Here is a 25771-nt window from a genome sequence, read left to right on the forward strand (position 1 = left end):
ATTGTTGCTTTCAAAGAGTTCTAATTAAATGGTAGAAACATGGGCATGTTCATCACATCCCTCACAGGTATACAGTGTTAATACAAATTGTGCAATCTCTTCTCTACCTCTGTCCCATCACAAGGCAAAGCCATTTATGGCACAGACTACCCCACCCCCAGTGGGTCATGTGACCAGGTGGGAATTCTTTGGTGCAGGGGACACTGAACCAGTAAACATTCTTACCCTTCATCCACTCTCTCCCATTAAAAGTTTCACTAATAAATTCTCCAACACCTACAGCTTCTCTTCTGAGTGAATATACAGTTAGAAACCATTTTAAATTATCTTTAAAACTATTATTCAGACTTAGAAATGGAAGTTAGTAATTTCTAGATGTTTTCATTTCTTCTTAGGCATGTTCTGGACATATACACAATTCTTATACCTCTCAGAATACGTAACTTAAATGTCCTTTCTTTTTCCTGATAGTCACTAAGTAATGGCTATCAAATATTAGCAGCTGAGTGGGTAACCGTTATAATAGCCACAGTGCATTCTGATGCTACTCTGAGAAGCAATACCAAGGAAGTAGAAAATTTATTAAAACAATTATAGAAGTGATGATGGTTAAACAAGTATCTCATATAGAACTCAGCTAACTGAATCTTTGTGCTTGATAGATTAAATAACTTACATATGGAGGACACTTTGTTGTTTAGAATATCCTTTCTTCGTACGTTTCATGTACATAGATCATTTGACCTTAAAAACTCTCAGAAGTATAAGGTACATATTGGACAGGGTAATAGGTTACCCAAATCCAGAAGGTTGGGTGTGTGCGTGTCTGTGTGTGTTTATGCAGGTAGAGATAATCCTTAAATTTTGAACTTTTCACTTCTGAATTCTTGGTCTTTCCCATTATTTAAAGCACAAAGCTTTCCTGATATGCAAAGCTGCTTTTAACATTAGGAAAAGAAGTAAAAAGAAACCTGTACCGAACTCTCATGGTCAATTGTCCAAAACATTTTATGAACTTAAGAGCTTCTCAAATTATGAAACATGATACAACATAGTAACTTTTCTTTTGTGTGGTAAACCTAAATGAACAATCAAGAGAGCCACTAAAAGTACTATTTAAGAAATATGTATTTAGAATTAAGATTAATCAAGAGATAGAAAAACTAATAATATAAATGTCAAGTATAAGAAAAATATCATTATTTTAAACACTCATCATTTATTAAAAAGGTTTAAGCACACATAATTCCATTTAAGACAAAAAAATCTAAATGTGTATAGGTGTATACAGTGTTTATAGGCTTGTAAACAGTTATGTTTCATGATTATATATTTTTATATAGAAACAAAACAAAGCATTTTTTATGCTAAATCCATTGGGTAAAAGTTTATAGGAAGACAGGATTTGCACAGTCTCAATTTACCACCCAAATATGATTACAAAGTTAAAAAGATAGCTTTACAATTAATAAATCTGGTCAATACTACCTTACTAAATTGATCACCACTAATAGGCAATGGCAACCCACTCCAGTACTCTTGCCTGGAAAATCCAATGGACAGAGGAGCTGGGTAGGCTGCAGTCCATGGGGTTGCTAAGGGTCGGACATGACTGAACGACTTCACTTTCAATGGAACAAACTGACATATGTCTGTTAATGTACTGTAATCTGAAGAACACAACATTACCAAAAATGTTTAATCTGAATCCAAGAATGAGAAAACAATAGACAAAATCAAATCAAATTAAGGATCATTTTGTAAAACAATCAGCCTCAAACTCATCAAAAAATGCTAGTGTCATAAAAGACAAAAAAAAAGAACTCATCCATTTTATTGAAAAGTAAATAGAAATGATAACAAAAGGCAGTGTGAGGTCCTTGTCTGATTGCTAGATCAAAAATAAAGTAGTTATAAAGGACATGATTGGGAAAATTAGGGAAACTTTAAATATGAACTATGTATGTTAAATATATATGTTAAAATGGGCTTCTCTGGTGGCTCAGCCGATAAAAAATCCACCTGCAATGTGGGAGACCTGGGTTTGATCCCTGGGTTGGGAAGATCCCCTGGAGAAGGGAATGGCTACCCACTCCAGTACTCTCGCCTAGAGAATTTCATGGACTATATAGTCCATGGGGTTGCAGAGTCGGGCATGGCTGAGCAACTTTCACTACTCACCATGTATGTTAAATAATACTATTGTGTTAGAGTTATATTTCTCTTTTAAATTGGAGTATAATTGCTTTAAAGTGTCTCATTAGTTTCTGCTATTCAAAGAAGTGAATCAGCTATATGTATACATAAATATCCCCTCCCTCTTGGACCTCCCTCCCACCCCCCATCCCATCCATCTAGGTCATCACAGAGCACCAAGTGAGATCTCTATTCCTTCCCTGCAAATAGGTTCATCTATATCTTAGTTAAATTTCTTTGGTGTGATAATGATATGGTTATTTGGAGACTGTTTTGTACACAGGAGATACATGTTGAAGTATTTAGAGTGAAGTGTCTTATGAGCATGGTATCTATGGCTCACTTGCAAAATGGTTGGATGGCATCACTGACTCAATGGATATGAGTTTGAGCAAACTCTGAGAGATAGTGAAGGACAGGGAAGCCTGGTGTGCTGCAGTCCATGCGGCCAAAAAGAGTCAGACACAACTTAGCAATTGAACAACTTTCAAACTGTTCAGAAAAAAACATTGAGTGATGAAGCTAAAGCAAATATGGGGAAATGTTAACAACTGGTAAATCTAGGTGAAATATATATAAAAGTTCATGGTACTACTTTTCTGTAGCTTGAAACTTTTGAAAATATTTTGGGAAAGATAAAACTAAATGAAATTATCCTTTGAATTCTTTATTTCATATGCCCATTTCATCAATATTGAAATATAGGTTTAACATACATGTACTTCCTCTTTTTAAAGATTTAAAATATGAAATGTTGAACAAATGTTATAAATTATAATCAAAATTTACAACAAAGTACTTTATGAATAAGACAAAGGAATTAAAAATTATGTCAAATGCCCTGTGTAAATACAAAACAAGAATAAAGGATATTGGTGGAATTAATATGCAGACTAGGTTTTTTCTATGTTAATTTCTCTGCTCCCCTCCTGCTTAAAATCATAAAAGGATTCATTATAAATTGGAAGTACAGAATTTTTAGAAAATCATTGGATGATGAGTTGTATGATTCTCTTTACAGGTACAGCTTACTCTTCAGCAATCTGTAAGCCATTGAAAGTGTAACTCCATAGCCAATGAAAAAAGCCAAAGCGCGATTTGGCTGGGGAAGGGGTGTCAAATACGCAATCGTGTGGTAGATTCGTGTTCCGACAAAGAGTCTGAAGTGCAGGATGGCTGTAGAGAGGTCTGGACCACTCAAGGAATACAGAAGGCCAATACCAAGAAATGGCACAATGTTTTCAAGGTCATTCAAGTGGGCTCTGTGGAAAAAAAGATGACTTGTAAAACCCTAATTTCAAAATCAGCAGAAATACATTCACTTTTCCCCCTCTTCTGAAACTAAATAGAAGTGTTAATGGATCTTAAACATGCAAAGTAAGATTCATTTTATTTCTCTCAAATTCCCTTGCTTCCCTATCCACTGGTTGTTATTTAGAATGACTCATTATTTTGTTTCTTTTATTTTCAGTGTATCTCAACATATAAGAAAGAAGGCTTTTTGCACTTTCAAGAATATCAAAAGTGCATCTACATAATAAAACTCCCATCATTTTTATACATATAAAATATTTTTTCTTCTGAGGTCTGTACAACAGCAATTCAAGATTCCTCTTACAAAAATTCTTCTTCCCAAAAGAAGAAAATCTTTTAAGTTAGTATCTTTCTTAAGACTCCCCTCACTTGTGCTAGGATGGAAAATGGTCACTGATACCATCCTTGCCCATTCACCCAAGCCACTAGGTTACCAGAAATCAATTTACCAATCTTAATATCAAGAATTTCATTTTCTCCACATACAGATAACAGAATATATAACTAGCCTTTCAAACATGGGAAAAATGTCAGCCAACCTATCCTAAAATTACAAAAGGAATTAGTTAGTAGTGATGGGGCAAAATATACACAAACATGATAGACAATAATAAAGGGAAAGTCACGCATCCTAGATCTGAATTTCATACCACAGCTAGAAGAAAACAAAAAGCATGGTTTAGACACAACTTTTTCTCCAATTCATGGCACCACCAGCTAGGATCATGAACACAAGGCACATCAATTACTGATGAGATTTTTCTTTAAATATAAAGTGTATATTTATAAAAAATATATACATTTTTATAAATATATTTATAAAGTGTTTAATTCTCAAATCTGGTAACCCTGTTCCAGTTTCCACAGTTAAAAACTACTTAAGAATCTAGACTATAAATTGAGATTTTGATAGAATTTATAAGCTATTGATACATATTTCAAAATGAAAGATAGACACCTGGGTTTGATCCTTGGGTTGAGAGGATCCCCTGGAGAAGGGAAAGGCTACCCACTCCAGTATTCTGGCCTGGAGAATTCCATAGACCATGCAGCCCATAGGGTCACAAAGAGTCAGACCCGACTGAGTGACTTTCACTTTCACTTTTTTCTTTTAGTCAAAAAAAAGGGTAATTGCTAAATAATCTTTGCTCAAAGATCACCATTATTACCTCCTTTCCTTTCTCCTGTTTTCTGTAGATTATCTCTAAGGTCTGACAAACAGAAAAATAACATAAAGGCATGCAGAAGGTAACAGTAACTTAGATAAGTAACAATTTTGAAAGATTTAAATAAACAACCACCTGTTCCTAAATAAAGCCAAGACAGAAAGGGTATGAGTGTTCTTGTTCCCTCTGTTTCATGGAACAACCCAAGGGTTACTGAAAGCACGGTGGCCAAGAAAGGACAGAAACACTATTTTCTACTAAAGATGAGCTCACATCACCAATTACATCAAGGGGATTTGTTTGGATCCTTTGAATTCTCCTGCTGGACCACAGATATTTCTTCACCTCCCAGCTAGTCCATGTTACTTTTCTCCTTTACCACATTCTAAAAGGACAGACATTTTTAAAGTTGAGAAAGAACCTATAATGATGAGACCATGTAGAAATATGTTTGCGCTCAGTCGCTCAGTTGTGTCCAACTCTTTGTGACCCCATGAACTGCAGCCTGCCCATGGATCCTCTGTCCATGGGATTCTCCAGGCAAGAATACTGGAGTGGGTTGCCATTTCCTCCTCCAAGGGATCTTCCTGACCCAGGGATCAAACCCCTGTCTCTTACGTCTCCTGCACTGGCAGGCAGATTCTTTACCATTGCGCCACCTGGGAAGCCCCAAGTCTATATTAAGCAATTGACAAATAGAATACAGTGTGAAAACAGAGAAGAAAGTCAAGGAAAATGAGGGGTAAAGAGCTCCAGTGGTGGGGGCTGGGGGGGAGGAAATTCCAGGACAGGAGTTCCTTGGAACTTACTGGCCTCTCCATTTTTTCTGGCCTCCATTTATTTCTTTCATTCAGTTCTTTTCCCTTGTCCTCAACCCTCAAAATGGTCTCACAGTATTCCTCCCTGTTCTAGTAAGGCCTGTTTTCAATGGAGCCTCACACTGTGTTAATTTATGCCATCTTACACACTCTTATTTTTTGGTTTTATTTTTTAACTTTTTATTTTATATCGGAGTATAGCCGATTAACAATGTTGTGATAGTTTAAGGTGGACAGCAAAGGGACTCAGCCATACATATACATGTATTCATTCTCCCCCAAACTCCCCTCCCATCCAGGCTGCCACATAATATTCAGCAGAGTTCCCTGTGCTCTACAGCAGGTCCTTGTTGGTTATCCTTTCTAAATATAACAGTGTGTACATGTTGATCACTTCCTTTTAGACCCCACTGTCTGCACATCCTCTCCCAGTGAGCATCTGCTGTAGTTCAGTATCACCTTTCCACTGTAACCCCTTCTCTACTCAAACAACAGAAGGCATCCTAAAAGGGCAGCTTCCTTCATTTCTGTGTCATTCCTAGATGGCTACCAAAACCTAGCAGCAGACGATCACCCATCTTTATGTATGACCACTTTTTACCAGGGTCTATTACTTCCTCTCCATCACCCCATGTTCCCATGTCCTTTCTCTTTTGGGCAGATGCCCCCTGGTGCAAGCTTGTTCTGGACTAACCTTAACTCCAGCCCTGCTCTGTGCTCAAGATGCTTCAGTCATATCACCCTAGTCAGATCAGAGCCACTCGGATCTCAGCATCGACCTACCTAAACCAGAGTTGCTATACATCATCGAGAACTGTCAGACGGTGGCCAACCACAAAAGGAGCTTCACACCAAACTAGCTGACTCCTTTCTCTTACCCAAAGCTCTTCATGCTCAGCATGTAGCAGTGTGTTCAAGTTCCCGCAAAGAAATTTTTCCAAACTGCCATGATCTCTCATCTCCTTTTTTCCTTCCAAATCCTAACATTCTTCAACTTCTTCCCTTATGAAATATTCCCAAAGACCCTAGGAAGTTATACTTGTATCCTACTACTTAACATCTAATGGGAGATAGCTTTATATCATTCTTTAAGTACTACATACATGTTAGTCTGCTTTTCAGTGGAAAAGTTATACACCCCTCAAGGGCAGGAAGTCAGTCTTAAAGCCATTTTACAGCATTCCAGTAAAAGGGGTGACAGTGAGACACACAGTAATCTCTCAGTAAATGCTTCATTCATGCATCGGGGCCAGAAAGGAATCATCTAGCTTTAAGTTTTATCCCATCCTCCACTTCCTTGAAGAATTCCCAGTATCAACTGGACCCCACTGAAGAGTCTCAATGAAGAAGTATTCTCTACCGTTGAAGGTAGCTTATTCTAAACATCTCTTCCGAAGTACTAAAACCCTTTTTTTCTATGTTAAATGTTTCACCTTATTTCTTCAGCTGCCCTGGTTAGCTTACAACTTTATCTTCTTGTAAGGAATGTACATGGGACTTCCCAGGTAGCTCAGTGGTAAAGAACTCGCCTGCCAGTACAGGAGGCGCAAAAGACGTGGGTTTGATCCCTCGGTCAGGAAGATCCTCAGGAGGAGAAAACGGCAACCCACTCCAGTATTCTTGCCTGGAAAAACCCATGGACAGAGGACCCTGATGGGCTGCAGTCCATGGGATTGCAAAGAGTTGGACATGACTGAGCAACTGAGTTGCTCAACCCGCAAGCGCGCGCGCGCGCGCACACACACACACACACACACACACACACACGGAATGTATAGTCTTGAATTCTTTCTAGAACAATATGGGATAGGATTAAATAAATGCATAAGGTAAAAGGATTTCTAATCATCACTGATTTCCATATGCCCAAAATATAAATAACTTACTTTAGGCTACTTATCTTGACATTTCAACACATATTACTTTATATTTTTAATTAAGGGTCCCATATGTGTAGTGTATATTTTCTCAATATTGCACGCCCAAAGAGCATAACTTTCATGTCCTTTGTAGCCAAATTCAGTCGCTGTCACCAAAATATGCTATTAGAAACAACTTGATAATTACAAATAGAAGTAATGAAACAGAAAAATTCTAGGTTAAAAATGGAGAGGAGAGATTGTGGAAACTCTTATTCTGAAAAGTATCTCCAAAAGTGATTTAGTAAATCACTTTGTTAACGGAACTGATCTGATCTCAAAAAATACACCTGGAAACTAGAAGCTTCTCTTTGAAATTCTTTCTTGCCACATTGAAAAGCCAGTGTCTGATCACCAGGGGGCGCTGCACACACAGTCCCTGCACCTCCTCAAGGACACTCAGTCCTTTCACAACTAAGGGCAATTGTTGTCACTAAATTTTATTTGTTGCTCACAATCTGATGAGACGATCAGCTTAGATAATGGCTTTCTCCTCTAGAAATACCATCCCATGGGCAAGGAGAAACAGAAGTAGGGGCTGAGAAGGGAGAGTGGAAGGCATCTAAAATCCCCAAATAAAATTTCTTTTGCTAAGCTCTCGTGGGCATACTGTGGTCCATGGAATCACAGAGTCAGACACGACTTAGCCACTGAACAACCTGAACAACAACATGAGTGTAAAGAGAGGAGTTCAGGAGTCCCCTGTGTCACCATCTTGACTGACCTCCCCACTGAAAAATTTTTTCTATTGAGATTTTATTGCCAATCCATTTTTCTAACATGTGAAACACTGAAATCATGTACCATCTTCATTTAGTATTTTCTAATGCACATCTACACTGTGGTATGATTCTAGACACATTTCACAGGATAAGCAAAATTATATAATATTAAAGAAGCAGTGAGGAGTTTTCACAGCCATACTTAAACATTTAGATATTTAGTTTTATGATGAATAGGTAAGATAGGAAACACCATGAATGTATTTGACTACACTTCTACAATTTGGTGAGTATAAATAGATAATGAAATGGAGACTGAAAAGAAATTTACTTCTCTAATTCAGGTATCAGCTGCAGCATCTAATTCCTTTAGAATCAAGATCATATTTGCCTTATCACTTTTGATTTCCTGGAAAATCTGAAGCCCCTCCAAAGTTTTCTGCAGATTCCCTTATGGTGTACAGTCTCAAGATTAACTTAGTCTTCAATCCTGCATTTGTGCACACCTTCATATTCTTCATTTTGATATAAACTTGGCTCTTTCCTCAACTTTCTCAATAAATCAGTTAGAAAATGTGGATTAAGATTTGTTGTTGTTGTTGTTTAGTCACTAAGTCATTTGCATGCATTAAAAGCTAAGTTTCATCAACTTAAAATAGACTATTATTAATATAAAACAAGATGTTTTACATAAGACTCAGGGTAACCACCAAGTAAAAACTCATAGTAGATACACAAAAGATAAAAGGAAAACGATCAAAGCTTACCCTTAGAGAAAAATCATCAAATCACAATGAAAGAGAAAAGAACAAAGGAATTCCAAAACAACTAGGAAAAAAATTAACAAAATGGCAATAAGTACATGAAATGAAGTGAAAGTATTAGTCACTCAGTCATGTCTGACTCCTTGTGACCCCATGGACTGTAGCTCGTCAGGCCCCTCTGTCCATGGCATTCTGCAGGCAAGAATACTGGAGTGGGTAGCCATTCTCTTCTCCAGGGGATCTTCCCAGCCTAGGGATCAAACTCAGGACCCCTGCAATGCATGCAGATTCTTTACCGTCTGGGCCACCAGGGAAGCATCAGAAATTACTTTAAATCAAAATGGGCTAACTTCTCCAATCAAACAAGAATGAGTGAACAGATAAAAATAAGACAAGACCTAACAATATGCTGCCTATGAAGAGTTAAGGACATACATAGACACAAGGTGAAAGTGTGGAAAAAGAAATTCCATGCAAATGGAAGCCAAAAGAAAGCTGAAAAACCTATACTTATATCAAAACAAACTGTAACAAGAGACAAAAAAGTTCATTATATAATGATAAAGGGGATCAAGGCATTAAGAGGACATAACATTGGTAAATATATATGCGCCCAACAAGGAAGCTTTAATATATAAAGCAAACAGTAACAGATCTGAAGGAGAAATAACAATACCATAATTAGAGAGGACTTCAATATCTTATTTTCAATAATGGATAGATCGTCTAGAAAGATCATTTAGCTCAGATGGACCTAAAAGACATTTATAGAACTTTACATCCAACAGCAACAGAATGTACATTCTTCCCAGGCACACATGGAACATTGTCCAAGATAGATCATATCTTAGGCCAAAAAAGCAAGTCTTAATAAATTTAAGAAGTGCAAAATCAAGCATTTATTCCAACCGAAACAATATGAAACTAGAACTCAATTACAAAAAGAAAACTGGAAAATTCACAAACAGGTCAAAGAAAAAAGTCAAGAGAAATCAATAATATCTTGAGACAGATAAAGATAGAAACAGAACATACCAAACTCATGGGGACTCAACAAGGCAATCTAAGAAGGAAGTTTATAGTGATAAATGCCCACATTTAAGAAAAAAATCTCAAATGAACAACTTAACTTGACATATCAAGAAACTAAAAAAAGAATAGCAAACTAAGCCCAAAATTAGTAACAGAAAGAAATAACAAAGATCAGAACAGACATAAATGAAAGAGAAACTAAAAATGCAATAGAAAAAAATCAATGAGACTAAGAGCTGATTTTTTGGAAGGATAAAATAGAATAACTTTACTGCTGTTGCTGTTTAGTCACTAAGTTGTACCCGACTCTCTGAGTCCCCATGGACTGTAGCCCACCAGGCTCCTCTGTCCATGTGATCTCCAAGGGAAGAATACTGGAGTGGGTTGCCATTTCCTTCTCCAGGGTATCTTCCCGACCCAGGGATTAAACCCAAGTCTCCTGCTTGGCAAATGGATTCTTTTCCACTGAGTCACCTGGGGAAGACGAACTTTAAAATAGCATCAAAAAGAATAAAATGCTTAGGAATAAATTTAACCAAAGAGGGGAAAGATCTATATACTGAAAACCATAAGATACTGATGAAAGAAATAGAAGAAATATAAATAAATAGAAGGATATTCTCTGCTCATGGACTGGAAAAATTAATATTAACACTCTTAAAATGTCCACACAACCCAAAGTAATCTACAGATTTAATGTATTCCCTTTCAAAATCCCAATGGCATTTTTAAGGATTTTTTTTCAAAAAGTCCCCAAATTTGTGTGAAACCACAAATGACCCTGAATATCCAAGCAATCTTGAGCAATAAAAACAAAGCTGCAGACTTCATACTTCCTGATATCAAACTACATTACAAAGCTATAGAAATCAAGTCAGTATTTTTTTGGTATAAAAGCAGACTCACAGATCAATGGAACAGAATAGAGAACCCAGAAATAAACTCATGCATGTATACTCAATTTTTTACACAGAAGCCAAGAATACACAGTAGGAAAGGGCAGCTTCTGCAGTAAATTGTGTCAAGAAAACTAGATTTCCACATGCAAAAGAAACTGAACCCTATCTTATACCGTACACAAAAATCAACTCAAAATGAATTAAAGACTTGAACATAAGACCTGAAACCATAAAATTTCTAGAGGGAATATAAACATTGTAAGCTCTTTGACACTGGTCTTGGCAATGATATCTGTGGATTTGACACCAAAAGCAAAAATAAACAAGTGGGACTGCATCAAATCAAAAGGCTCCTGCTCAGCAAAAGAAGCCATCAACAAAACTGAAAGGCAAGTTATGGAATGGGAAAAAAATATTTGCAACCCCATATCTGATAAGCAGTTAATATTAAAAATATATAAGGAAGTCACAATTTTAGAGCCCCAAATTAATAGATAAACAAATAAAATAATCCAATTAAAAAAGGGAGACCCAAAGTGTCATTTTTCCAAAGAAGACATCTAAATGGCCAAGAGGTACATGAAAAGGTACTCACCATCACTAATCAGCTGGGGAAATGCAAATCAAAACTAAAATGAGTTATCACATTACACCTATTAGGATGGCTACTGTGAAAAAGACAAGAGGTAGCAAATACTTGCCAGAATATGCAGAAAAGAGAACTCTTCTACATTGCTGCCAGGAATATAAACCAGTACAGCCACTATGGAGAACAGTTTGGAAGGTCCTCCCTGGTGGCTCAGATGTTAAAGAATCCACCTGCAATGCGGGAGACTTGTGTTCAATCCCTGGGTTGGGAAGATGCCTGGAGGAGGGCATGGCAGCCCACTTCTGTATTCTTGACTGGCGAAGCCCCATGGACAGAGGTGCCTCGTGGGCTACAGTCCATGGGGTCACAAAGAGTTGGACACAACTGAGCAACAAAGCACAGAACAGCCCAGAACTTACCTACCATCATCCCCAAAAGATTAGAATATTATTCAGTCTTAAAAAAAAGAAAAAAGGAAATCTTGTTATTTGAATGAACCTGGAGGACTTTATGGTGAATGAAATAACTAAGACAGAGAAAGACAAACATTGTATGGTATCATTTATGAACGGAATCTACCGAAAGGAAAAAAGGCTGAACTCATAAGAACAGAAGGTAGTCGTTGCCAGGGGCGAGGGGCTGGGGGAAATATGGAGAGGTTGATAAAATAGTACTAACTGTCAGTTATAAGATGAACGAGGTCTGAGGATCTAAAAGATAACACACCGACTACAGCAGATAACACTGCATTGTGTAACTGTATAACTGAAAGCTGGGCTTCCCAGGTGGCACGGTGGTAAAGAAACAGCCTGCCAATGCAGGAGATGTGAGAGATGGGAGTGCAACACCTGGGTCGGGAAGATCCCATGGAGTAGGAAATGGCAACCCACTCCGGTATTCTTGACTGGAAAATTCCATGGACAGAGGAGGCTGGCGGGTTAGAGTCCAGGGGGCCGCAAAAGAGTCAGACATTACTGAGCAACTGAGCACATAGCAAATATAACTGACAGTTGCTATAAGAGTAGAATTTAAATGTTCTCACCAAAAAAGAGGGGAGGAGAGATGAAATCTGAGAGGTGATGGATGTGTTAATTAATGAAATTCATTAATTAATGTCAACTAATTCAATGGAAGGACTCCTTCAAAACATATATGTGTATCAAATGACATTGTACACTGCAAATTGTACACTTACAATTTTGTCAATTAAGCCTCAGTAAAGATGAAAGAAAAAGTTTGTAATTTAGATCACTTTATGACAAGGATTAAGAAATATACCTTCAGAACTAGGATTGAATGTGCTTTTAAAATAAGTTTATTAATGGTATCATTAGGAAGCTGGGTAGATGGTATCTTGGCTTATTGCTTTACATTGCTCACTGAATTCTCTGTATATTAAATATAATATCTACAAAGGAGGGAGAGAGAGAGAAGATAGGTAGAGATTTCCCAAGTTCATACTTTTCATTTTATGCAAAAAATACCTAGTTCTTCAACCTCCGTCCTCGTTTCACCTCCTACCTGTCATTACTTTTGATAAATCCCTACATAGAACAAAGTCATTAACCCTAACAAAGTGCACAGAAAAGCTAAATTGGAAATACATGCAATCACAGTGATAGTTGGAGACTTCTTTATCGCTAATTTTCTGTAATTATACAGAGTAGGTAAAATGATTGACTTTTCTTTCTTTTTCTTCAAGACCCCAACATCCTCACTTGACTCTGAGACCAACATCCTGTGATCAAATGAGTCATTTCAGGAGACACTGGTTTACCTTCGAACACGTTCCACCCTGTCATCTGTCCGAAGATACTTCTTGGCATTTTCTCCTTTGCCAAAGCCTGCACAGTCTTCTGGGTTGGCAAAAACCTATTTCAAATACCGAGAAAAAAAAAAAAACCTATTTCAAATACCAAATAACATGAGGGGTACTCTACCTGATATTCACATTTTATCAGAAGAAATACAGGCATCCAAGTTGGTCGTCATGAAAAAAAAAATTGGGAGCTATAGATCAAACCCAGGGGTAGGAGAAAGCATGCAGATTCTCAGGTAGCTTTGTGGTAAAGAATCTGCCTACCAACATAGGAGACACAGAAAATGCAGGTTTGATCCCTGGGTCCAGAAGATCCCCTAGAGTAGGAAATGGCAACCCACTCTAGTATTCTTGCCTGGGAAATCCCATGGACAGAGGAGTCTGATAGGCTACAGTCCATAAGGTAGCAAAGAGCTGGACACAACTGAGCACATACACACAGGAGAAAGCATCTCTTCTTAAAACCTGAATTTTTAATAACAGTGTAAAAAAGTTTTTAAAGAGAAGCATAAATAAGAACTTAAATAAAAACCAATATATAAAAACAGTGAAAAGACAGCAAAACCAGAAAAAAGCATAATTCTGAGTCCTCATTAAAATAATAAAAAGCTATTATTATGGTGAACTGGCATTTTTTAATAGTAATGTTGATGCACTTTTCCTTGAGAACCTAATTTTCAACTGATTGGCTCATATGAAAGTCATAAGCTTATTTGCCATAGATACAGAGAACAAGCACGTAGCATAAAAGAGTGGGGACAGGAAAAGTGTTTTGTACTTTGTTAGGATATGTGTGCCTCTTTTCCTTCTGAATTAACTAAAACTTTAGGTTGAACAATCCAGTGAAATGTAAGAAGTTGAACTGCATTCCTACAAACACCTAGCACATGTTCCAGGGCATATTTTCACATAGTCCTTCCTGTCATTATTATGCTCTTTGAAATGATTTCCCCATTCCCTGAAACTTGAAACATGCATTTGAAAATATTTATGTCCCACTATTTAATGATTTATAATAAAGAAAAACATGAGCTATAAAATTAGCCTTAATTTAAGCTGAAAAACTTCGTAAATATTATAGTATTTTTCTTAATATGACATGACCGTTTATTTCAGATAAAGATGTTGAGGAGAACTGATCAGCTCTTGAGGGCAGATCTGTCTGTCTGGTTCTGAAATAAATGCGTGGCACATACTGGATGTTCAATAAAGAGATTTTGAATAAGTAAATAATGTATTACAATGGAAAGTGCTTGAAATAGGAGTTTAAACCAATCTGAATTTGAATCTCAGCCCCTCAGCCTCGGCTGGTGTGTAACCTTGGGAAAGCTACTTAACTGCTCTGATTTTGATTTCCTCATCCATAAAATGGGAAGAGTAATGCTCATCTCACAGGATAATGCTAACAATTATGTGAAATGCTTCCATGACCTGACATACAGAGTGTCACGGTGCCTAGCATAGATCACTGGCACTTCACAAATTTGAATTCCTTTCCCCTTTTCTTCTAAGATAAGCAACATTTCTGCTGTCCTTGATGCCACAGTATTTCTAGAGGATAGTGTGGATCTGGTGGTTGCTCGTTATTTAGCCTCTCAGCTGTGTCTGACTCTTTTGAGACCCCATAGACCATAGTCCACCAGGCTCCTCTGTCCATGGGATTTCCCAGGCAAGAATACTGGAGTGGGTTGCCATTTCCTGCTCCAGGGGATCTTCCTGACTCAGGGATCAAATTCGCATTTCTTGTGTCTCCTGCACTGGCAGGTGGTTTCTTTACAAGACCTGGTAGTAGCAGCCACTTCATAGCCAGAGGCTCAAACACTTTACCCTGTTAGAGGTTTACCCGTGTGGATATGTGCCCCATTAAAATGCAAACATCACTGGGAAGGAATGATACCTCAAGACAGTAATGAGGAAATACCTTAGGAAGGACTGTGACTTCTAAATAAAAGCAAGGCTCTGGAGGACAGAAACTCAGGACAGGGACCAAGAGAGAGAAATGATGTTTTCCAGAAAGAAAGAAAGAAGTTGGTGAACAGGCACAGGAGTCACACCAGTGAAAATCATCTAACTTTGTAGCTTTGCTTTACCCCATCACTGTTGTCACAAAACCTGCTTGCATACAGGTTGCATGCTCAGTCACTAAGTCGTGTGCGACCCCATGGACTGTAGCCTGCCAGGTTCCTCTGTCCATGTCTAGTCAGCTAGGCTACTGGAATGGGTTGCTATTTTCTTCTCCAGGGATCTTCCCAGACCAGGGATTGAATCCATGTCTCTTCCATCTCCTGCACTGCAGGCGGATTCTTTACTACTGAGCCATCGGGGAAGCTCTTCCCCTGTATATGGGTTATGTGTTTCAAAACTTTCTACCACCTTCCCCAAGCCTCCACATTAAAAAAAAAAAAATTCTTATAATGCTGGGTAGAAATACTATCCACTTAAGAAATCATAACCACACAAAATTCAAATGCCTTGTCCCAATCATAGAGACTCTGTTGATAACAATAAGAACTTAATTTTGTGCCCTAAGGCATATACCTGATCTGTAATAGAGCTGAAAACACCAATTCACTGTCTAGAAAGTGACTATTTTCTAAGCTCTAGTTAGCAAAATTAACTTCAAAATCACAAAGTTTCCTTGAAAAATCTGATACTTCAGAAATCTCATATGCTAACTGAACAACAAAAACAAGCAAACAAAACACCATTTACTGATTTCTGGGAGAAACTACCTATTCCGTAAATATATCAGAACCACTTGGACTAACTGACTGCATATTCATTTACAGTGTTAAACAATATGCCGTTGGGCTTTACAAAAAAAAATTAGAAAATTGCTTTCCAGAATCCCAACTGTTAAAACAAAATACTGCCTCCCATGTCTTACCTTTCTTGTCAACCTATAGAATGCAGTTGCAATGCTCATTAACATCATTTTTGAAAGCACAATCGTTGCGTAGGAGGCAAAGGCCATGAATACTTCATTCTCCATTAGCTGCGAAAGGTTGACCATTTTTTTGATTTTGGTCTGGAATCTTAAAAAGATTTTAGACAAGATAGGAAAAAACAAGACATAAATAACCGCAAATAACTTGATGGTCACTTGATGTCCTTATACTACAGTATTAACCATATTGTTCTCAAAGATATTTTGGGTCATTTGAAGAAGAAATAAGCATTTAGATTTTTTTTTTAAGTGAATAGTATCATGTTTTTTCTAGTTCTTTTTTTCCATTTTAATCATTTATTTAAGCTACTCTTTTTATATAAGTCAAGAAATACATGTAATAGTCTTTGCTCTTAGCCATGGATTTCTTTTGTTTTGTTTTTATTGAGTATAGCTGCTTTACAATGTCGTATTAATTTCTAGTGTACAGCAAAGTGAATCAGCTATACCTATTCATAGAGCCACTCTTTTTTGGATTCCCTTCCCATTTAGGTCACAACTAAGCACTGAGTAGAGTTCCCTGTGCTATAGAGTAGGCTCTCATTCATTAGTTATCTATTTTATACATAGTATCAATAGTGTATATATGTCAATCCTAATCTCCCAATTCATCTCACCCCCATCCCTGGTTTCTTCTGGTTCTATATCATTAAGCTTGAACATATCAAATAAGTACTGTGTGAAAATACAGGGGTTATCACAAGCAAATATACATAGGTAAACTTCGCTAAAGCTAGAATAAAACCATATTTTGCATCAAGATGAGCCACAAATTGGACACAAACCAGAATCCATGGATCTCTTTCAAAACATCAAACTATGTACATAGTAGTGCCATTAATGTTTGAGTAGAAATGCCTAAATTCTAATACATGCCCTTCTTTATAAATCCAGTTCATAATCTGTTGTCATTTCAATGGTAATCAAGATCTCAGACTCCAGGATTTGAATTCCAATCACATCACTTGGTTATTGTCTTTGAGAGATTTAGCCTCTGTGAAACTGGATTTCTTTGTTGGTAAGATAGGAATAGTTGTTGTTGAGTTACTAAGTCGTGTCCAACTCTGCAACCCCATGGACTGCAGCACACCAGGCTTCCCTGTCCTTCACCATCTCCCAGAGTTAGCTCAAACTCAGGTACATTGCATCGGTGATGCTATCCAACCATCTCATCCTGTCGCCCCCATTTACCTCCTGCCCTCAGTCTTTCCCAGCATCAGGGTCTTTTCCATTGAGTCGGCATCTCCCAACTTAGTGGGTTATTGTCAGGATTTAAGTGAGATAACATGTGGAACATACCTAGCACAGTGCCGGGTCCACGAAAACCCTCGATAAAGCTTATTATCTCCTTATCATGATCATCACTATCACCACGACCAGGATCATCATTCACACCAACACAAGTGAAGAGGGTGAGACAGGATAATGGAAACATAAAATAAAAGGCTTGCAAACGTGGGGAGAGAAATAGGCATTTATGATACTTTCCTAGAAGGGACAAGGGGAGGAGGATTAGCTTTACAAAACTCTTCAGGTCACTTCACATTCTATATTTACTCCCATCGAAAAGCTGTCAAGAGTAAATGGAATGTAACTCCATGAATCTAGAGTTGGAAGAGTAACTGGAGAAGTGCTCAGGAGGAGGAAGAAGAGGTACACAGATGATTCTCAAATCCAAGTGGGTAAGAATTTAGGGAAAAGCTGAAATTCTGCACTATCTGACATTCTTTTTAAACTCCTCTGTTCTAGTATCAGCCCCACTACCTACACCTTCTCTTTCTTCCACATAAACACACATCTTTTATCATGACTCTATGTGTGCATGCATGCTAAGTCGCTTCAGTCATGTCCAACTCTCTGCAACCCTACAGACTATAGCCCGCCAGGCTCCACTGTTCATGGGATTCTCCAGGCAAGAATACTGGAGTGGATTGTTGTGCCCTTCAGCAGGGGATCTTCCCAACCCAGGGATCAAACCCGCCTTTCTTATGTCTCCTGCATTGGCAGGTGGGTTCTTTACTACTAGTGCCACCTGAGAAGCCCATCTTTTCTCATACCCAAGCTTAAACACCATTTTACCGGCTTAGCATGGAGTGTTGTCTCTTGTAGACATATCTGTTCCTGTCTTTAAAACGCAATCCCTGCATGCAACCTATTTAGAGCAATTATTCTAATCATTCTATCCATCTATCAATAATCTATAAACCTATATATCTTTCTAGACTCTACTACTGGTCATCCTGTTGTCTGTATGTTACTGTTGAATGTGACATAAGTCTACATATATGTCTATATATATATATATATATAATACATATATATTTAATTTTATAAGACTTGGCTATATTATACCATGTACTTTACATGCATTACCTTACATAATTTCTATAAGACTAAAATCCTCATGAGTATATCTATTCTACAGATGAAAAAAAATGGAAATTACAGATATTGAGCAGCCACACTGGCACAGGAACCCAAGTCTCTGATTTCACATCTCATTTACCAACCACACTGCACTATCTCCTTCAAGAGACTGCAAACTGCTTAATTCTGATTCAACTAACATTGAGTGACTGCCTACCCTGCACCTACCCTACACCTGCACCAGGGCCAGTACCCATTCCACCAGTTATCTTCCTTATTCTTCCAATTATGCTACAAAGTATTAGCCCCATTTTGGAAATAAAAACCCAAAGCTTCCTAAGCAATCTCTATTTTGAAAGGTAGGCTAAAAATAGCCTCCTTGGGTTCAGGCAAATAGAAATGTACAGTTAACCCTTGAACAACACAGATCTGAACCATGTGGATCTACTTATATTTGGATTTTTTTCAATACTAAATACCAGGGTGGTACACAATCAGTAGTCGGTTGAATCTGCAGATGCAGAGCCATGGATACTGAGGAACTGTGTATAAGGAGGGGGTGACTATAAGTTATACGTGGATTCTCACCTACCCATAGGATAGGACCCCAACCCCCATGATGTTCAAGGATCAGCTGCATTTAGTTTAAACACTCACACACACACACACAGTAGCAAATTAATCCACCTCCACAAGTCACTAGTCTTGAAAGCAAGTATGACAAATTCTGCCAGCTAAAGACTGTCACTTGTCATCTGGTTCTATGAGAATCTTTATCATGCCCTGAAAGGAGTTCAGAGTTTATCAGAAAGAAGTCACTCTGTGTTCTAGGAAAACTGGCAAAACTGGCTTTTGATAGTTAGATATTTTCCGGGAGAAATTTTTATGAGCCAAATTTCTTGCATCTTCTCATACCTAGAAAAGCACTAAAATCATTAATGGAGACACCTTTTCCTCATAACCAGCAGCAACCTTCTACCAAGATCTGGGTTTGACTGCACATACCCCCTTTACCAAAACCATTTATATACTGACTTCCCCATCTACCTCTTTAGAGAAGTTAGTTCCTCAGCTTTAGAGAAGCTAGTTGAGGGGCTGTCTCCTGGGCTACAGTCCTCAGTAAGCCTCAACAAAAACTGAACTCATAGCTCTCACATTATGTTTTTTTCAGTCCACATTTCTCAGTGCAAGATAATATTATACTTTTAGTAACATTTTTAAAGATTTTTTTTTTGATGTGGATTTTTTTTTTTCCCCAACTGTTGCTGGACAAAGAACCAATTGTTAAAACACTGGTTCTGTTGTATGGGGCTTTTTTTTTTTGGTCACCAAGGCATGTGAGATCTTAGTGGCCCACCTCCAACAGGGATCAAACCCACACCTGCCCACATGGGAAGGTCTCAACCTCTAGACTGCCAGGAAGCCTCCACCCCTTACTTTTTGCAACATTTAATGTATCTACTATTGTTCTAGCATGGGGGTGGGGAGGAGTCACGAATAAACTGCATTCTTCTTTACAGTGCATTTGGAGTAATTAGTTTAATAAGTAATCCCTAAATCTTATGACTCTGGACAGACACAGCAGGGAGGTTAATCAAAAAAAAAAAAAAACAACCAACTTAAGAAAAGTTTATCAAGTAGGAGGTGCTACTATCCAACCCTAGTTTTAAAAGTCAACAGGTTGCTGTAGGTCTTCACCAATGTTCTCAGAATGAAATGCATTTAGCAGTGAAAGAAAAGTTGAGAGGATGGTTTTCTCTCAGTGAACATGGGCATTGAAAGAGTAGAGAAAAAGTGGAAAACTTTCAGCCTGTTGCTGGGAAAAGAACACAAAATCTTGAGCAGTTGGGGACAAGGGTCAACAGCAGGATTTTTTTTTTTCGCTAAATGTGAACAAAGTACAAAGTGCACTTCACAGAGAGAATTTCCAAGAGAATCACCAAGAATGTGGCTTAGCTCCTCCAGTCTGTGGTTTTGGGAGATGGCCAATACTGAGCTCCTGATCCCGCACTCTGTGGGCCCACAAATAGCCTCTCAGGATGTACGTGGTCCACTCCCAGCATATCTGAGGGTGGGTTAAGCAGAGCTAAAGGTAAGACATTAAGAAATAGGAGTCATTTATAGCATGAAATTAGGCGGCACTAGTCTAAACTTTTTTTTTTTCAAGGTTTATTTGTCGATAAGCTGCCTTGAATTTGAATCATGCCATTGCACTGCACTCCAAAAAGAAGTTACTAGAAGCTTTGTTCATGAAATATCATCATGAGAGAGGAGAGCGGTAGAGCAGTAATAATACTTCAGAGGGTAAAGTGTTCAGTGATTTGAGTAGTCAAGGAATGCAGTAGAAATTATCTAAGAAAAGTAAGCAGAGCAAAACATGAAACTTGGTGATGAGTTATAGAAATTATTCCAGTGATGAATTCTATTTGGACAGTGTGTTGTCCCTTTCATTGTCCAACACTGGTTGACATAATAGAGAATATATCTACCTATCTCACCAGGGAGGGGGACTCAGTCACCTAAGGTGGAGGGGGTGCCTTTACAAAGGACAAAGACAGACTCCAGAACTGGATGTAGTGGATCCAATTCTGTCATTTACCAGCTGTGATTAACTAATCTTCCCTGCAACATGAGGTTAATAAAACCACCAACCTCACAAAACTCTTGGAGCATTAAGTGAATAAAGCATAAAGTGGGGAGTCTGGGAAAGAGTGGATGCATGCCTATGAGTGGCTGGGTCCCTTCACTGTTTGCCTGGAACTGTCGAGGCATTGTTAATTGGTTATGCCCCAGTACTAAATAAAAGGTTTAAAATAAAAAAAATAAAAATAAAAAAGAAAGGCAGTGGGACCTGGTAAGTGCTAGGTAAGTATTTGGTGAATAAATAAGCTCTTACCTTGGCACTGTTCTAGGCATTGAGGATACAATTTCAGAGTTTTCAAAGGCCATAGCATTATCTCTCTTGAGAACTTGGAGAAATTCAAGTAGTCAGAGAAAATATTTGTCTCTACCTTGAACATATAATGAAACTGAGACCCAGAGAAGTAGAATTAGTAATCTGACCCAAATTCACAGTGGAGGGCCCAAGACTGGAACCCAGTTTTCTCTAATATTGAACCTGTAGGCCATCCACCATCAAGGAGAAGAATTCTGGACTATCCTGGTCTTTTGGGAAATTCTTTCTGTCAAATCCCCTTCCTGTCTTATCCCCCTCACCCTCCCCCCAGAACCCCACCCCCACCGCCTTATTGTCTATCACAGTTTAGTGATAGATATTATTAACTGAGAAATAGTCCTCTTCTCTTTATAGGCTCTTGGCCAAAAAGAGCAAAGTTCTCTTATTTATGGCATCCTTTTTCCACCAATATTGTGCAACATACAGAAAATGTGAGCACACATTCCCATGGTCATGACTCTGCAATTTCAGATGCTCTTAAAGCAACAGAACACTGCCCGTGAGATAAAGAGAAAAGACAATTCAGTGGTCTCCATGCTGTTTGTGAGTTCTAGAATTTACTGACTAGACTGAGTGACTGCAGACATGGCCCCCTATGCTTCAGGGCCCAGGTGTTCGGGGTGGGGGGTGGAAATGCTGCTGGGCTGTGGGGGGAGGGGGACTATGCTCAGGAAACTATGCTGACTTCCTTTTCCAGTATCAGCATTTAAGAAACTCCACTCTCAAACAAACCCTCAAAAAAACCGCCCTTGCCACAGAAAGTAATATGCAAATTTGGACCAACTTGCTGTTTTTCAAGATGGCCAAAGATGGTCAACACACACACACACAGGCCTCTTATTTTGGAAACCTCAGAAGACAGCAAAACTCAATACCAGCCTAATTCCCAGAGAATGCAAAAGGTGTGTCTACTTTGGTATTCACAGCAGGCTAGGGCTCTGAGAACACTGGGCTGGCCTGGTTTAAAGCCTGTTAGCTGGGGGCCTGGACAAGTTTCCAAAGGCTATTCAATAATGTTTGAAGACAGCCCACTTTGGCACTTTTTTAGAGAGTAAACAGCAGAGGGAAGAGGAGAAAATAAAAAGTGGTGTCCGGACTACCAAAAGGGCTTGTGACTATTTCAAAGAATGTAGGGAGATAAAATCTGCAGGCATCCTGGCCCCCACGCCCAAGTCCAGCAATGGCAGTCACAGATGAGGCCTTAACTCCCAGGGAAGGGCTTCTCTCTCCTCTACTCCTTCCACAGGGCTTCCACCTCCAGACTGGGCCCACCCCTCACCCCCAAGAACCCTCCCAGGGGGGTTGATCCTTAGCTTTCCAGTCAACTGACTCTAACGATATCTAATTCAGCTAATAGGATCTGATTCAGGTCCTCCGGTACTTTGTTCATTATTACTATTATTTTTACCTTGCTGATGTTTCTCTGGCCTGTCAAAGTGAACCAAGAAAAGCAAGTTCTATCTTTCAGGAGATGCAAAGGCCAGTTTGTCCTGGATCTCAGAAGTTCTGCAGGATTTTACCCCCTTAGGATGAACAGAAGTTGCTTAAACTGCAGCATTCCTCGATTGCTGTTATATGAGCTCACGTTTTACTCCCCCAAAGCTCAACAGGCGCCCTTCCCAAGTGGATGCTCCCTTGGCTTGAGAATTCAAAGTGGGCAAATCATCACTTAAACACAAAAAGACTTATTCTCTCAAGTTTTATTCCTGGAGTTTGACAGTTTATCTACGGGGTTGGGGAGTAAAGGTATGAAACTCCCTTTTAAAAGTAATGGATTGAAAAGCAAACTTTTAGCAGTTACTCTATGCAAACAAGTTTCAGGTCGGCAGAGATCCCCCAAGCCTGTACCTGCCACCCCGGCCCCCTTCCCGCCCGCCACCCTCTCTCATCTTACCCTCTGCTTACACACCCCTCCCGAGCAGGTGCTGTGAATCCGAGCAGGAGAAAGACCGCGAACTGGTCCCAGAAGCGGGTCGCGCGGAAGCGGTGAAACTTTCACTGCGCTGGGCTGGCGGGACACAGAGGCCACGCCCCCTCTGGTTAATTTCCTCCCCTTCTGGCTCTGGGTCGCGGAAAGCACAAAGGCCGACCTCGCCAAACCCCTCCCCTAAATCGTCTGATTTTTCTCTCCCGAAGTAACCTCCGCCCACCGGTTGTGCTTTCTGAACTCTTTCTTTTCCGCGCGGGCTGAAGCTCTCAACCCCAAAGGCCACTTGCCCGCTGCAGCGCCTGGGGACCTTTCAAGTTTATGTAGCTGCAAACAGTTTTTAAAGGTCTCAGTGTTAAAACCACTGAAAGCTTTAGAGAAGGTTTAAACCTAGGGGGCGGGGCAAAGAAGGGACCTGATTAGAAGTCGCATATACTTCTGTTGATTTGCTTTCCCTGCTTCGAAAGGCTGGCACTGATAACAATGTTACCTTTGGTGCAGATTACCTAAAAATCTTCCAAATCCGTGTTCTTGGACAATTTGCTTCTCCACGCTGAACCCTTTCTGTTCAGACTCCAAAATGGCACTGGAAGAAATTAAACTGGGTCAGTTCTCACACAATCAGCTTAGTATAGCTTTTGTAAGGACTTAAGGGGAGTGTTTAAGAAAAGTGTAGTTATTCCAATACCAGTATCCAGGCTGCAAGGAGATCAAATCAGTCAATCCTAAAGCAGATCACAGCCCTGAATAGTCATTGGAAGGACTGATGCTAAAGCTGAAGCTCTAATACTTTGGCCACCTGATGTGAAGAGCCCACTCATTGGAAAAGACCCTGATGCTGAAAAAGATTGAGGGCAAGAGTAGAAGGGGACAACATAGGGTGAGATGGCTGGATGGCATTACCAACTCAAAGGACATGAGTTTGAGCTAACTCCAGGAGAGAGTGGAGGACAGAGGAGCCTGTCGTGCTGCAGTCCATGGGGTCGCAGAGTCTGACACAACTTAGTGACTGAATGACAACAACATCTCAAGCCTCCTAGTCCCACAATAGTATTTATGGATGTAACTTCTGTCAACTACAAATTGGCACTTACCATTGGCACTTATCCTCTACCTCTACAAGAATTAAATATGTGCTACTGCAGCTGCTGATTTTCAACACCCACCAAGAAGAGTTCAGAGTGGAGCAGAAATGAGGCACTCTGGCTGGTTGTGGGAACAGAACAAGACAGGGCAGGAAATACTGGCAGAACAGGTCTTCAGATGTGTATTTTCAGGAGGTGATTTTATGAGCCCAATTCTTGTATCTTATCATATCTAGAAAAACACAAAAATCCTTCATGGTGACATCTGCTCCTTGTGACTAAGAAAACTTCTGCAAAAAAAAAAATAATAATAATACGTGATTGATTGCATGTACTCTCGCTTCACCAAAATCACGTGTATATTGACCTCCCCCCCTGCCTCTTTGGAACAGTTTCTTAGAGCTATCTGAGGTGCTGTTTTCCCAGGCTGCAGTCTTCATTTTGCCCCAAATGAAACATAACTCACAACTCTTACATTCTGCATTTTTTTTAAAGTCAATGCTTCCATGGCTTTATCGAAACATGTTTAAGGATTTATGTTTTCCATCTATGTTATTTCTCACGTGCTCATACCTCTTACACATTTACCACCTGCTGTGTGTACTTCCTTTTTCTGACCTCATTTTACCTCCTTTTGGCTTTAAAAGGTGCCTCCAGGACTAGCTATCTAAGATTTGACGGACAAATATGGACTTTTTTTTATCAAAAAAGGAAGTAAGATTTGCCAGTTTGCTCTAGGAAGCAGAAATTAATCACAGGCCTGAGAACACTTTCTACAGGAGAAGAATTAGAAAGTCTAGCATCAGCAGACATTAGTGCTTCACTTTCATTGTCTGAGTCTTTTGAAAACTACATATATTTATTCTATCTCAGTCAAGTACACTGGAACATGGCTGTGACACTCACTGGAATAAGACAGAATTTGAGATAATTCTGAATTCTTGTCAAGGGATTTTAATACTACAAGTATTTAGAAGACTCTTTTCATTTATTATGAGGTAAAATGGCTCTAATCTTATGGATAACATTACAGAAAAAGGTATAGAGAGCTATTATTTAAATAATTTGATATGCAGAATTCCAGTTGAGTGGTTCTAACAAGTTTTTGAAATGATTACCAGACTCATCTGGTGCTCTAATTATAAAATGAATTCAAACTATTAATCAATCAGTGAATAAGTACTGAGTTCCTGCTATCAATAAACCATGTACAATTATTGCCAGTCTGTTATATATATGACATTGTCTTTG

General features: G+C 38.9%; 1 protein-coding gene across 6 annotated transcripts; it reads right to left on the reverse strand.

Moving 5' to 3' along the window:
* Positions 1-1202: 1202 nt before the first annotated feature.
* On the reverse strand, positions 1203-23510 carry MGST1 (microsomal glutathione S-transferase 1). Of its 6 annotated transcripts, none has more exons than XM_081483365.1 (4): positions 23418-23510; positions 16126-16273; positions 13197-13291; positions 1203-3458 (listed from the first exon to the last, which is right to left on the reverse strand). In XM_081483365.1, the coding sequence occupies exons 2-4, from the start codon at positions 16249-16251 to the stop codon at positions 3212-3214; spliced, it is 468 nt and encodes a 155-aa protein (XP_081339491.1). In that variant the 5' UTR covers positions 16252-16273; positions 23418-23510; the 3' UTR covers positions 1203-3211. The 6 variants fall into 6 exon arrangements, with proteins under 6 accessions (XP_081339491.1, XP_081339492.1, XP_081339490.1 ...); XM_081483366.1 differs by having other exon boundaries at positions 23414-23510; XM_081483364.1 differs by having other exon boundaries at positions 23403-23510.
* Positions 23511-25771: the final 2261 nt, after the last annotated feature.

This window comes from Giraffa tippelskirchi, chromosome 4 (genome assembly GCF_054371585.1).
Source record: "Giraffa tippelskirchi isolate mGirTip1 chromosome 4, T2T-mGirTip1v1.2.pri, whole genome shotgun sequence".
Taxonomy (NCBI): Eukaryota; Metazoa; Chordata; class Mammalia; order Artiodactyla; family Giraffidae; genus Giraffa; species Giraffa tippelskirchi.